The sequence below is a fragment of the Diceros bicornis genome, chromosome 9 (genome assembly GCF_020826845.1).
Source record: "Diceros bicornis minor isolate mBicDic1 chromosome 9, mDicBic1.mat.cur, whole genome shotgun sequence".
NCBI lineage: Eukaryota > Metazoa > Chordata > Mammalia > Perissodactyla > Rhinocerotidae > Diceros > Diceros bicornis.
In genome coordinates, this window is record NC_080748.1 from 23,043,639 (window position 1) to 23,057,690 (window position 14,052).

A 14,052-nucleotide genomic window follows, 5' to 3' on the forward strand; every position below is an offset into this window, starting at 1 on the left:
TGAGCAATTGATCCCCACCGCCCTCCCCCCGACTACTCCTTAACATATCAGGTTTTAAATAAGTATTATTTTATAGATATATTTAAGAACACCTTCCGGAAAGATGATGGCCTGAGTGTGGCACCCACGAGAAAGCGCAGCCTGCAGCTGGAGTGCAAAGAACCACTGTCACTGGCTAAGCTGACAGACAGTCACTTTTCGGTACCACTGCCTACAACAGTAGGAAGACTCGGAAGTGGGAGGTGGATGCTGAGTGCAGAATCCACTGTCATCTGAGGGACCAATCTCGAAAGCCATTGTGGATCACCCAAGCAAACAGAAAAGTGGCCCCCCTCACTTGTTGCACTCAGGTCAGGAAAAGGACCTATGCTAGGAGCTGATAAGGAGAACTACCCTAGTTAAGGCTTACTCTAAGCCTGTGAGGTTGACAACCTAAAACACGCTCCTCCCCACCCACATGGGAAAGGACCCATCTAACCAGACCATCAGTCAAAGGTACAACGGGAAAAATGACCTCTCATGGCTTGACAATAACTGTCCAAGAAACCAACATTGTGACAGGCACAAGGCGCAAAGGAAACCCTCAAGCCTGACATGGTGAGAAAGAAAGATCATGGCTTGTTTCAGGGACTTAGTACAAATAAACAACCAGAACGAATTGTGTCTATCAACGGAGATTCAATGAAAAAGAGAGAAAAAACCTGTGATGCAAATTAGGAACACACACACCCATAATACTGCAAGAAAGTAAGCAGAGCAGGTGACGACTTCAGATAAAAATCCGACTCCAAATTGATAACTGCAAAGAATGGTGACGATCAGAATAATATTACTGAAAGCTCAATTACTTAGTTGGAAATAAGAAACAAAAAAACTCCCATTTAAAACGGCAAAAATACACAGAAAAGGATATCATAAATGAATAGGTAAGAGACTCAGAAGGCAAAGACAGTGCAAAATAAGAGTGCCAGAAGGAGAAAAAAGACCAGATGAAAAAGCAATAATTAAACAATAATAAAAACAAAATTTTCCTAAGCTTCACAGACTTGAGTTTTCATATCCAAAGGGCTTACAGAGTTTCAGGAAAGATTAATGGTAAGATAGATCCCTAGACATCCTGGTGAAATATCTGAACCCCAAGATTAAAAGACATTTCTGAACTCCAAAGATAAGGAATCTCTTCTTTGTAAGCTTACAGAAAGAGTCCAAGGTTCTAACAAAGAAAAGAAAATTAACTGGAATTGGGTTTCTCATCTACAACCCTAAAATATGTCCTCTTTTTAAAAAAAAAAAAAATTTTTTTTTTTGTGAGGAAGATCAGCCCTGTGCTAACATCTGCCAATCTTCCTCTTTTTTTTTTTTTTTTTGCTGAGGAAGACTGGCCCTGGGCTAACATCCGTGCTCGTCTTCCTCCACTTTATATGGGACGCCGCCACAGCATGGCTTGCCAAGCGGTGCGTTGGTGCACGCCCGGGATCCGAACTGGCGAACCCCGGGCCACCGCAGCACGCACACTTAACCACTTGCGCCACTGGGCTGCCCCCGTCCTCTTTTTGAAGAAATGACTTAGAGAAATTTTCTACTAAAGGAAAATTAGAATGAGCATGTCAGAAAAGGGAATCAAAGAACAGAAGAAACAGTAAAAAGCCGTAACTTTAAAGGCACAGAAGAAAAAAAGGTATAGTATTCCAACAAAACACAGAAATGGATGAAAAAGGAGAGGCAGTATGTAAGTCAAACGGTGGAGTATAGCACAGCTTTTTTAGTTTTTTGTACAGTGACAACTATTAAGAATACAAAGGTAATCACTAGCAATATTACAGATAAAGTTTGGGTGGGGGCAAGAAGAGGAGAGTTAAAAAATAAAACAACAATTTGACTAATCCAAGCAAACAAAAGTAAGGAAAATGAAAAACTAGGATAAAAGAATAATAATGAATACAAAAATAAAATGGAAGGACTAATAACAAACATGTAATTTTTATGATTATTGGAAATTCCTATTAAGTCTCTCTTCACTGGTTTAAAAAGCAGAATCTAGCTATAAATGCAATTTAAAAACCAACTAACCTACCAAATAAAACCCTAAAAAAAAATTAAAAATAAAGATACAGGTAAAATACATATGTAAAATGAAAGCAAAAAGGAGTTAGGACAATATTAATGCCCAATAAGGCCAGGGAAAAAAGAAATATTTTATAGTAAAGTATAATTCAGCTGACACTAGGTAATTAGTAATAAGCAGCTAGAAATGAAATATTCCATTTATAACTGTACCAAAAAATACCTCTAAAACCCCTAGAGACAAACCTATGGCAAAGAACCTATATGAAGAAAACTACAAAATCTTGTTGAAAGAGATAAAATAAGCCCTGGGGTGGAGGAGAAATACTATTTGACATGACAGAAAGATGTAAAATGACTGAATGGTAAGACTTAATATCATAAAAATATCAATTCTCGGGGCCGGCCCGGTGGCGCAAGTGGTTGGGTGTGCGCGTTCTGCTGCGGGGGCCTGGGGTTCGCAGCTTTGGATCCCGAGCGCGTACCGACGCACCGCTTGGCAAGCCACGCTGTGGCGGTGTCCCATATAGAGTGGAGGAGGATGCGTACGGATGTTGGCCTGCGGCCGGTCTTCCTCGGCAAAAAAAACAGGAGGATTGGCAGATGTTAGCACAGGGCTGATCTCCTCACACACACACACACACAAAATTCTCCCAAAATTACTATATAAGTATATATACATAAATTCAACTGTTTTCAATTGCACATTAAGTGTGTAATTGTGTTCAAAATCACATTATAGTGATCTTAAAGTTCAGATGGAAGAATAAACTTCCAAAAATAGATAAGAAAGATGTAAAAATATAGTGAGAGAAAGCTAGTCTTATTAGATATCAGAAGATATTATAAATCTGCTAACCAAATCCATATGGGATCATCACAACATAAAATAAGTAGATTGGGATAGAAAAAAAAAACCCCAGCATTAGAGTCATGTGTGTCTTTGAAAACTTAAGATAAATGTGGTATTTCCAATCAGTGTAAAAACTAGGTTAATAAATGGTGCTAGCAAGACTGGCTACCATCTGAAAAAAAAATTAAGATGAACTTCTATTTCACCCCTATACGAAAATAAATTCCAGACGGAATAGGAGTCTTACAAGCTCTAAATTACCTGAACTACCTAGGGTTAAGATCTAATCAAGCTAACACGGTTTCAGCTTTTCTTTGTCTCTATTTGTCTAGGCAAAAATGTAAAACTCTAAGAGTGAAAGGTACATAAACAAGGGCAAGAAATGATAAATTTTGGAAAAAATGTTTTACAAGTCTTATCAGTAAGAGTATGCAGCTGCAAACACCAGAACCACTCTGGCTGGTAAAACAGAAAAAGAATTTATTAAATGCTATTAAGTAACTGAGTTTCTGGGGAGGGAAGTGAAAAAAAACAAGTTCTATCCCTTACTTACACACATAAAAAAATAAATGGCAAGTAGAATAAAAGCTATATATTAAAAAAGAATCACTATAAAAATAATTAGAGAATATAGATGATATTTTCATACTGTTGGGATAGGGTAGGGTTTTCTAAGCAAGACATTTAAAACTCAGAAGAATCAAATAAACAATAATTGATCAAAATAAAAATTAAACTTTTATTTATAAAAGACAGCCAAATGAAAATGTAAGCTCAATCAGCCTTATCAAATTCGCGGAAGTTAAAAAACTGGTAATATCCCATGTTGAAAGGACATGAAGGAACAGTATGCTTGTATCCTCTCACTGGCAGGTATAAACTAGTTCAGTCTTTTTGGAGAACACTTTGGCAATATACAGAAAAATATTTATCCTTCACATCCCGTGTTCCCAACAGACCCAAGAAACAGGCTGAACAGGGGCGTGCTGGGGAAAGAGTTTAAGCCCTTCTGAGCACCGACGAGACTTTCCTCCCATGGCAGGAGCAATTTGCCCAAATGGCGACACTCATTGTGTCAATCATACTTTTTCATAGCCTGTCCAAGTTTCTCGCTGATGAGAAATGGTTCTTATTTCTACAATGTGCTCGAGTTCACACATGCAGGCCAAGGCCACTCTAGGGGACCCTGTGTATCGTACTCAGATCCATCATCAGGCTCCTAAGCTTGTGCTCCCTCTGTCAGGACACACCATGTCAAACACCTGTCCCCTCCAAGTGCACATCTGTGGATGAATAAGTTATTTACTTTTAACACCCCATGATAACATGATTTTACCTGTTCCTACTGGATTAGGAGTATATGGAGGTGGAGGGGGCACACCTGGAGCTATGACACTGGCCAACGGTACCAGACCTGCATTGTTATAAGCACCTAAAATAAAAATATAACAGAAAAAAATATATAATTTAGTATCGTTCTGTGGTCAGGAGTTCAAACCGTGTTAGTGCAGCTATCTGATTTATTTTTAAAACTGTTACATAATAGAGTTGCATTTTACATGGAGGTTTGGGTCTAGGGTTAGGTGAAAACTGAGATCAAATGAGACTCCTCAAGATTCCCATTTCCCATTGCATGCTCACTCCAGGCATAAGCTCACTGAATGGCCTGAATGGCATGGCAGGCAGAACCTGCCATACTTAAATTATTCGTCTTTTCTGTCAAGCACATACACTTGACCTTTTTAAGTTAAATGCATTAATGATATCTTTGAACACCAATTACCAAAAAGGTAAATCAAGATGATTTACCAAAGCGAAAAGCCATAATAATAAATAACGATTAAAAATAATCTATAATTAATTTATCAAAAGGAAAATATCCTAAATAAGCTCTCTCTGCTGCATTCTTGTAGACCAAGACACTAGTAGCTGACTGTGGGCAAAATTAAACTCATCATAGCATACTTCCTAAGTGCTCCAGATTCCCAAGAACATATACGAACATTTACTTTGCTTTCAATTTAATAAGTAAACAGTGAAAAAAAATTAAAAAATGAAAGAACTTACTTGGTGCAATAGTTGCATGTGGCCGGCATGGAGGTATTGGATAAGGAACAGGTTTATGTGGATTGTACGTTGAAGGAGGCTAGATGAGGGGGGGAAGTATAGCAGTTAGAAGAAAACCAAGTAAGCAGTGTCCTGGCAAAACAAGGTACAACTTGTCTTTCAAAATATTTAGTCCCAAGAGGCTAAAAATGCCCCAGCATACCAAATGCTACTGGACTCATACACGGCACAAATGAGGGAAATTCTTTGCTTTAACAAATGTGGTTCCTATAAATTGCAAAGGCAGATCCTGTCAAAGACTGTTGCGGAGGTGTTTATTTTTTATTTTAGTATTACATCATTTCCAGTGAAGGGTCAGACCTTATCGTAAACAGCATACTCCTCTCTAAACCCAGCCTAGGTTAATCCAAGAATTCCCATCTCTTCCTATGTAAGACAAGAAATCCACTAGGCTTTGGAATTCGGAATTCTGACAACTGCAGTAGAATGTTGACTGGAGTTATGAATTCACTATTTTAGTGGTTTTGCCTTTTTAAATCCACAAATCTTATTTTATACTTGATGGAACTTATACAAGTAACAAAGCATTCAAACAACTAGTCTTTAGAGAACCAAAGATATCTGAAGCTAAGTCAAACAATATACTTTTTTTTTTTTTTTTTTTTTTGTGAGGAGATCAGCCCTGAGCTAACAGCCAATCCTCCTCTTTTTTTGCTGAGGAAGACGGCCCTGGGCTAACATCTGTGCCCATCTTCCTCCACTTTATATGGGACGCCGCCAGAGCATGGCTTACCAAGCAGTGCGTCTGTGCGCGCCCGGGATCCGAACCAGCGAACCCCGGGCCGCCGCAGCGGAGCGCGCGCACTTAACCGCTTGCGCCACCGGGCCGGCCCCCAAACAATATACTTTTAATGAGAGAGAGAGAGAGAGAGAGGGAGGGAGGGAAGGAGGGAGGGCTGGAGGGCATGCCCTAGGGAGGGTGCACTTGTGCCCTCGGGGCAAAGGGGATCCACTGGTGGTAAAGGATCCAGATTCTTTCTGGCTCTCATAATGGCGGCCCTGTATGATGCGCTAGTCTCATGCAATGACTATCATCTGTGACTATTCTGCTACGAACCACTGCCACTGGAGTTCCTGTCAGTGGACAGGCAGGGATTGCAAGGTGGCCATGTGGAGGCCTCAAGTACTTCAACCCCAACAATCCTTCAACCCAGGGGTTGTCTTCTCTTCTGTTTATATTCCAATCAATCATTATAATCACTCCCTTGAAAATACTCTCATCCTCCTGGCTCCATTCTTCTTTCACTAATACTAATACTAATTCGACCAAAACACAACCTTAGTTAAAGTGAATTCTCCATACTCCATACCTCCAAGTGGACAGCTGAATGAGGCTGGAGAAAAAGATAAAAACAATTTGACTGGGCTTACTTTAAACTAAAACATTAAACCTCAGAAGGGCCCTTCACACTGTTAACTAATTATACTGTAGTTCTCTATACCATTCACTCTCCTAGAGTTTCTAGTATACTTTGAACTTCACAACACAAAAACAGAATTCATACTTTGAATGGACAGGAAGCTACACGTAAGAGTTAAGAATTGTTTCATGATTTATTTTCTAAACATACTGGTTTGGATGGTCCAAGAATCCGTGCAGCTATTCCTTTGCCTTCATTAGTACATTCTTCACCATCTTTTTTCAAAGGGGTTCCCTATTTAAAAAATAAATGAAAAGAAAGAAAGAAAGATAATTGAGACTTAAAAAAAACCCCAAACCAGAAACAAACAAACAAACTCCTCACTGTATTATATTGAACAAAATATACTTAACCTGGTAGGAGTTTAAGGACTTGGATTCCAGACCCAATCCTGCTCTGGCTGCACGACTCTGATAAGGGCTGAGGAACTCTCCTCTGGCGCAGACCCATCCTAACATGTACAGAAGCACTCAGAAATAAACATGTCACTGACTAGGGGCCTCCAGAGACTCCAAGGTGGGTTTGGAAGCAATTAACTGTTTTTCCAAGTTATTTCTTTTCCTTTTGTATGTTAAGCAGATGTAACCAGCAGCCCTGAAACTGACCAAGCCAGAAACTCAAGGGAGATGTAATCACTAGCCATCCTGAAACTGACCAGGTCTCACCACAAGAGCCATGCCTATGACTTTTGCCTTATTTTTAACAAAAAGATCTCTCCAGGAGAAGCTTAGGCCTTATTATGTGGAAGCATGTTCTCCAGCTGAGCCTGTGCAAGCGAATACCCCGCCTCTCGCTTTTGAATATGCATTCCTCAATAGAAATAAAAGTTCCTGCTTCCCTTTGTTCGGGGACACCATGACTTTGGAAATGGTTCCTCATCTCCTCCTATTTGCTGCAAATACACTTTGCTTTGTGAGACAACTTCCACTGGTGCAGTCTTATTTAACTCACCAGGAGGTGAGCCCACTTGGTTTGGTAACACACACACTGTACACATGGGGATGACAGAAGGGCAGGACAAGGTATGTTCTAATGTTTTTCCCTCCACAAGAGGAGCAACCAGAAATAGACTTCCAATGCTACAGTATGTATAATACTCAGAGAATCAAAAAGAGTATCTGTATTACAGTTGAGAATAGATAAAAAATGGTGTTCTTTATAAGTATTAAGTTTGATAGTTTATATTATACAAGGGCAAATGAGACCTCATTCAAGACTGCTATAATTAACAGATCAGAATAAGGTGACAGACTATTACAAAGTGTCCCCCTAATAATGTGAGTCCCTTAACGGTACATACTAGTATGGAAGCCAACTTCCAAGATGGTCCCCAGTGAGCCTCATCTCCTAAATGTCCTTATACAGTTCCCTTCCAGAATGAATAGGGCTGACCTGTGCAACAAATAGGATATTCCAGAAATGATGGCATTTAACCTTCAAGGCTAAGTCACAAGAGACAACAGTTTCCACTTGCCTTCTCCTGGATTATTTGCTCTGGTGGAAGTCAGCTGTCATATCATGAGGTACTCAAGCAGCACTATGGAAAAGTGCTTACGGTGAGGAACACAGACCTCCTGCCAAGAACCAACATTAACTTGCTAGGCATGTAAGTGAGCCACCTTGGAAGCATAGTCCTGAGCTTCAATCAAGCCTTCCGATGACTGCAGCCTCATGAGAAACCCTGAGCCAGAACCAAGCTAAGCCACTCTCAGATTCCTGACTCACAGGAACTGTACAAGACAATAAACGTTTATTGTTTTAATCCACTAGGTTTTAAGGTTATTTGCTACACCGCAATAAAAATATATCGTTCTTTGCAAAAGTTATTTTGCAAAGAAGTCTGAAGTACACTGGATGATACAAAAAGAAGTTTTCTTTCTTATGGGACTTCTCAGAGCCTTTATTATGCAACGTGATTCTCCAGGAAGAAAACATTGCATGCAGTTTCCCAAACACACTTAACTGTGAAACTGAGGAATACTGAGAATTTGAGAAATGCTCCTTTATTAAATGTAAATCACTGCTTCTAAAATACTTGGAAAAACAAAACAAAACGAAATCATCCTCTTTTATGTTTGGCTTGTTCTGTACATTTTACACAAATACTTCAATGTAGTTTACATATGAACTTTCAATCAGTGGTGAATCTATGAATTAAGTTGCTGACATAAAATTCCTTTCCTTTGTAGAAGCACCATCAACTGGCATTTTCTTTAAATATCATAACTATGCTAAATTTCATATTTAACCACAAGAAGTTTCATACGTAAGCCATAAAAGCATGCTTGCTGGGAAAATTCCATTTATGCGACTAGGTCTTCCTTTGGGATATGGATTTCCTGGGATTGTTCCACAAGAAGAGATCATAGCATGAGGAGCTTTGCAGCCCCCCTTGAAAGCCTGTAACATAAAAAAGAAGAGGTGGCTAAAAAATCAAATAAACTCATAAAGTTAAGTACTCTGGATATTGGGAAGCCCGGCTGAAAAAACATGAATTAATAGCATCACATTCAATCTGTTCATCCATCCATCAGCATTTACAGTGGTGAATATGACCAAAATTAGTAAGTAAAATCACTTTATTTAAACGAAATTATCAAAATGGTAACATAATGTTTTTAATGTCACAATTAATAGACTCCTATACAAAGATATCTTCAAAACAGATTTTGTAAATTGTGTGCAAAAAAGTCCATTTACTATTTAATACGTCCCATTTCTCTGACGACCAGAAAAGAACATTATCCAACTCTACAAACACCAAGACTCATGTTACGGGCAAGGCAAAAAGAGCACAGAGACCAAAGAGACATGGTCTCCACTCTCAAGAATTTTATAATTTAGTGGAAAAAATACAAACAAACAAATAACATGGGACCTTGGATGTCCAAAGAGCTGTGCTGTTGAAAAAGCAAGAGTTATTCGGGTACACAGTGTTCAACATAATATTACACGATGATGAGATGCACTGAGGGACGGAGTGTGGCCCAGCTTGTTCATTACTGCATCCCCAGCTTCTAAAATAGTGTCTAACACATACCGAGTTAGTGCTCAATAAGTATTTATTCAGTGAATGAAAAACACTATATTAGGTGACATGTATTCCAATAGATCTATATTGTATTATAGGAATATCAAGTTATGTATACGTAGCTATATTTTACAAGTATGTATGATGTTATAGAGGTATATTGGTTTTATAAATTGATTCACAACACATATAATTAGCTATACTATCCAGGCCCCTACTAAACACTCCAACACTAAAAATCTTCTCAATTTTTGGCTATTATAAATAGCACCATGGTGAATGCCCATATATACGTATTTGTATATTTCTATTTATTTCCTTAGAATAAATTCCTAGAAATAGAATATTTGGGTCAAAACGTATGAACATTTTAAAGGCTCTTCAAGTTTACCTCCCAGAAAAGTTCTACTAATATACATTGACCAAAGGGCCTATTCCACAGAACACTCAGGCCTAGATTATTTCTGAGAAAGAAAGTGACATGATCAGAATACTTTATAAGGAAGAAAACCACAGCAGTAAATGCATGATGCCTTAAAGAATTTAGTCAAGAAAACCAATGATGAAGTTACTAAAGCAAAGAAACTTGGGCTCAGATCTTGCTTCTGCTACAGTAACTTATGACTGAGGCAAAGTTTTCTCCTCTCCCTGAGCTGAGGGGAGGGTGTAAGGATTAAATATGATTGGGCTGCAGAAAGCAGTCTGTGTCTCCTCAAGCAGGTTTCTAATTACTAATTCAGTTTCTAGCCATAACAGTTCTGAGAAATAACTACCTTAGATGACAAATCAAATTTTCTAGGCTTGACAAGGACTATTTCTCTCACTCTTAGAAATTTTAAATTAATAAACTAGAATTTTGCTTTATTATTCATCTCTTAGGAATTTGATTAACATAAGCCTGATGACAAAGCAAATTTAAAACATTCCTAAATACATAAAATTAAAGACAAAAGCTTGGAGCCTGGGCAAAGTTACTGAGGGACTGAGAATAAATACCCCATGAGGCTCAAGCTGAGGGGCCAATCAGCCTCTCACTCTCAAGCCATCTCTTCATCCTCCAGCATCCCCTTCACTCAGCTGTTTCTCCTCCACAGACTGCAGGGATGTCATTCTGAACCCATCCCATAACAGCAGTCAGGTTATTCATCAAAGTTAACATAGGAGTGAGACTGGTACTTTTTTCTTCATCAACATTCAGAAAAACCAATGTACCATTTATACAGCAATCTTGAGAAAATTACCTGTTCAAGTACTCTCTTGCATCGTTTCTTCTCAGACATATTGATCCTGAATAAATCTTCAATGGGACGAGCATTCTGGGCGTCAACAATGTTTCTACCAAGGAAATAAAATTCAGCTTTTCATTTAAGAATCTGGACACACATACAGAGGCCAACAACCTTGGTTTCCCACACAAATATATCTGAGTAAGCTTTTCCCCATGACACAGGGAGAAAACTGTGATTATTTCCTTTTAATTGGTGAATGTAAATAACATGTTTACATAAAGATGGTAAATATAATAACTGAACTGAGGTTTATCTGGTTACCTGAAAGCAACAAAAGTAATACTATAAATAAAAATCACTATTTTGACATTCTTGAAAATATACCCTCTCAGTGAGTGTTAGGAGAGCTATGGCAATAGAACCAACCAGGTGTTAAATGCAGAAAAATCATGGCTGATCTAAAAATGAAGTTTTATCTTTATTTTAATTTTGTGTTTTTGTGGACATCTGTAAATATATAAGAGACTTAAAAATGCATGTGCTATAAATAAACGGCAACTTATAGACTCTTTCATTCCGCAGAAGAGCAGATTCCTTTTCTCTTTGAGCTTACATTCATTACAGTCACTTATCAGATGCTGTGAGGGATGCTTACACCTATCTTACAGTATTTAAAGTTCACATACCCTACTAAATAGGTGAGATCTTCATTTTTATGACTGAGGAAAATAAGGCCTAGAAACAATAAGTACATATTAAACCAAAAAATATGTTGTCAGAATGTGGCAGAACCCGTCTAACTGTAAGTCCTAGGGCCTTATCAATGAGCCTTTCAAGTCATTCAGAGTAGTAAGGTAAAAGCAAGTCACTGAAATGCAGACAAATCAAAACAAATACTTTTGATAAGCCCCCTTATTTTGTAAGTTATAACCATGTGTAATAAGTACACTAGATATTTAGATATAAGAATTTAGGTCTATGCTTTCGTAGATTTTATTAGAGTTCCATTCACTAATATAATTCTAACACATTAACACACACTAATGAGTTAAAAGACATTTAAAAAGTCTTTCAAATTTTCTCTAATAAAGTAAAAAGAAAAAAATACTTACGAAGCTAACAGTTCAAGAGCAACTAGTTTGTCTTTACTGAAGGTGAAACAATTGAGTATATTGACCACTTCTGCTGGGTGAACAGCCACCATTTTCTATTAATATAAAAAATAATTTTATTTTCAACCTGAGAAATTTTCATGCCAGAAATTGCCTTTTTTAGGGGAAGTATAGTTAAATGTTCTTAATATAAATATTTGAGGTGAAAACTGTTTACTCAAAAGTAAGCTCTAAAAACTATGTGAAGGGGTCAGCCCAGTGGCGCAAGCGGTTAAGCACGTGTGCTCTGCTGCGGCGGCCCGGGGTTCGCCAGTTCAGATCCCAGGCACGCACTGACGTACCGCTTGGCAAGCCATGCTGTGGCGGTGTCCCATATAAAGTGGAGGAAGATGGGCATGGATGTTAGCCCAGGGCCAGTCTTCCTCAGCAAAAAGAGGAGGATTGGCAGATGTTAGCTCAGAGCTGATCTTCCTCAAAAAAACCCAAAAAACTAAGTGAATTAAACTTAGGCTTTTTCAATAACTATTTCAACTGAAGATCTAAGTTCTCCTATGTGCTCTTTTTAATCCACATTTCTCAATGTGTTCATTTATAGGAAAAAAAATTTACATATACTACTTTTCTCAGAAAGGTTATATAAAAAGTGGATACTTACAAATATGGGAGATACACTGCTTGAGAAGTTAGGAAAAATTACATTCCTCAGTTAGAATGCTAGGTAAGCCACAATCAGCACTTCCCCAAGTGAGATCCATGGTGAATAGTGTTACTAAAAAGGGGTACTACAGTCACGTCAATTAGGGGAAAGATGGGTTAAACAGGTTTCTTTACTGCAGAACTTTAAGAGTCTTATGTTAATGTGCACTGTGACACTCCAAGATTGTGGGGAATGTTACATAATTTATTCAACTAGGGTACATGTATCTTTGAAGAGCAGGTAGAAGATTTGGCCAATTTATAGATTTATGTTAACAGCAGAGGAAATTCAAAAGGAAAGTCACTGTAAGAAGATCAGTTAGAATCAACAGCCAATAGATTCCTAAAATTTGGAACAGTGGTTCCCAAACACTTGTACTCACGTACCACGAAAAGAAGTGGTAAAACTATATACCCCTTCCATGTTTTTAAATTGGCATCTAAAAATTTTACCAGAAGTTTAAATATTCGCAAAAGATTGATTTCCTTATATAATAAAGTTTATTATATATTTGCAAAAACCTCAGAAATACTGATTTAGCTCATTTAATTTATGAAAATGTCTACTTTGTAACCTAATTGTCAAAGTCAGTCTTCAGAGTGTGAAAACAATCAATCAAATCAGACTTACTTTGTCAGAAAAGCTCAAATTTAACTTAATTCAAATAAACGCATTAAGTTGTGCCTGCGCTGGCCTTCTCATCTCTGAATTTTAATTCCAAAGTAAGTGGACAGAGGAGCAGGTCTCAGAGCTTAGTCATGAGATTGCTGTCTTGATAAAACGAGGCAAGGTCCCCATCAGTATTTCTTACAGAAGCTCTCTGCTTTGCTCTCCCTCTCAGGAGACTGCACTATCTCTTTGATCTTTGGCAAAAGATTTTCACCCTCAGGTTGTGGGTGGATGGGAGAGATAACTCTTTTTTTTTTTGGTAGAGTAGAAAAAAAGCAATTGTTAAAGAGGAGAGCACCAACAGATCCAGACATTTTCTTAGGCAAATCAGTTCAGGAAGTTAAGGATCTGCAGATTCCCTTACAGCTATCCATGCCTGACACTCTGAGGAAAATCTTCCTATTTGACTTAGATGTCTGTTAATCTAGGCTCTAGCACTGTGCTGTCCATATAGCAGCCACTAGGCACATGTGCCTGTTTGAATTAAAATTAAATAAAATTACAAATACAGTTCCTCAGGCAGACTAGACATATTTTAAGTGCTCAAAAGCCACAGGTAGCCAATGGTTACCGTATGGGATAGTGCAGGCATAAAACACTTCCAACATTGCTGAAAGGTCATTTGGACAGTGTTGGTCTAAAGAATGAAAGTATAAACCTGCCTGACTCTTCTTCTAAGACTAAATACAATATAATACAAATACAAGATGAAGACATCCAAAAATAAAAGGAAGTGCATAAAAACACTTAAGAATCCAAACCCTATGTTTTGCTCGCCTATACTTTCTCCTTCAATCTGCCAATTAGTCCTGTGGTGACGTGACATTCTACCTTTCCAGGTTCTATGCT

At 38.1% G+C, this 14,052-nt stretch overlaps 2 protein-coding genes across 1 annotated transcript in view; one reads left to right on the forward strand and one right to left on the reverse strand.

Annotated features, from left to right (window-relative positions):
• Positions 1-14,052, forward strand: part of LOC131410145 (phosphatidylinositol 3,4,5-trisphosphate 3-phosphatase TPTE2-like) — a 239,512-nt gene that overhangs the window by 55,153 nt on the left and 170,307 nt on the right.
• The window catches only part of LOC131410143 (proline and serine-rich protein 1), a 28,133-nt gene that overhangs the window by 8,434 nt on the left and 5,647 nt on the right, over positions 1-14,052 (reverse strand). Inside the window, exons 4-9 of the mRNA XM_058548054.1 lie at positions 11,838-11,932; positions 10,738-10,831; positions 8,755-8,865; positions 6,616-6,699; positions 4,985-5,063; positions 4,254-4,349 (exon numbers count right to left, since the gene is read on the reverse strand). Of these exons, the coding sequence (XP_058404037.1) occupies positions 4,254-4,349; positions 4,985-5,063; positions 6,616-6,699; positions 8,755-8,865; positions 10,738-10,831; positions 11,838-11,932 (559 nt within the window). The remainder of the gene's footprint in view (positions 1-4,253; positions 4,350-4,984; positions 5,064-6,615; positions 6,700-8,754; positions 8,866-10,737; positions 10,832-11,837; positions 11,933-14,052) is intronic.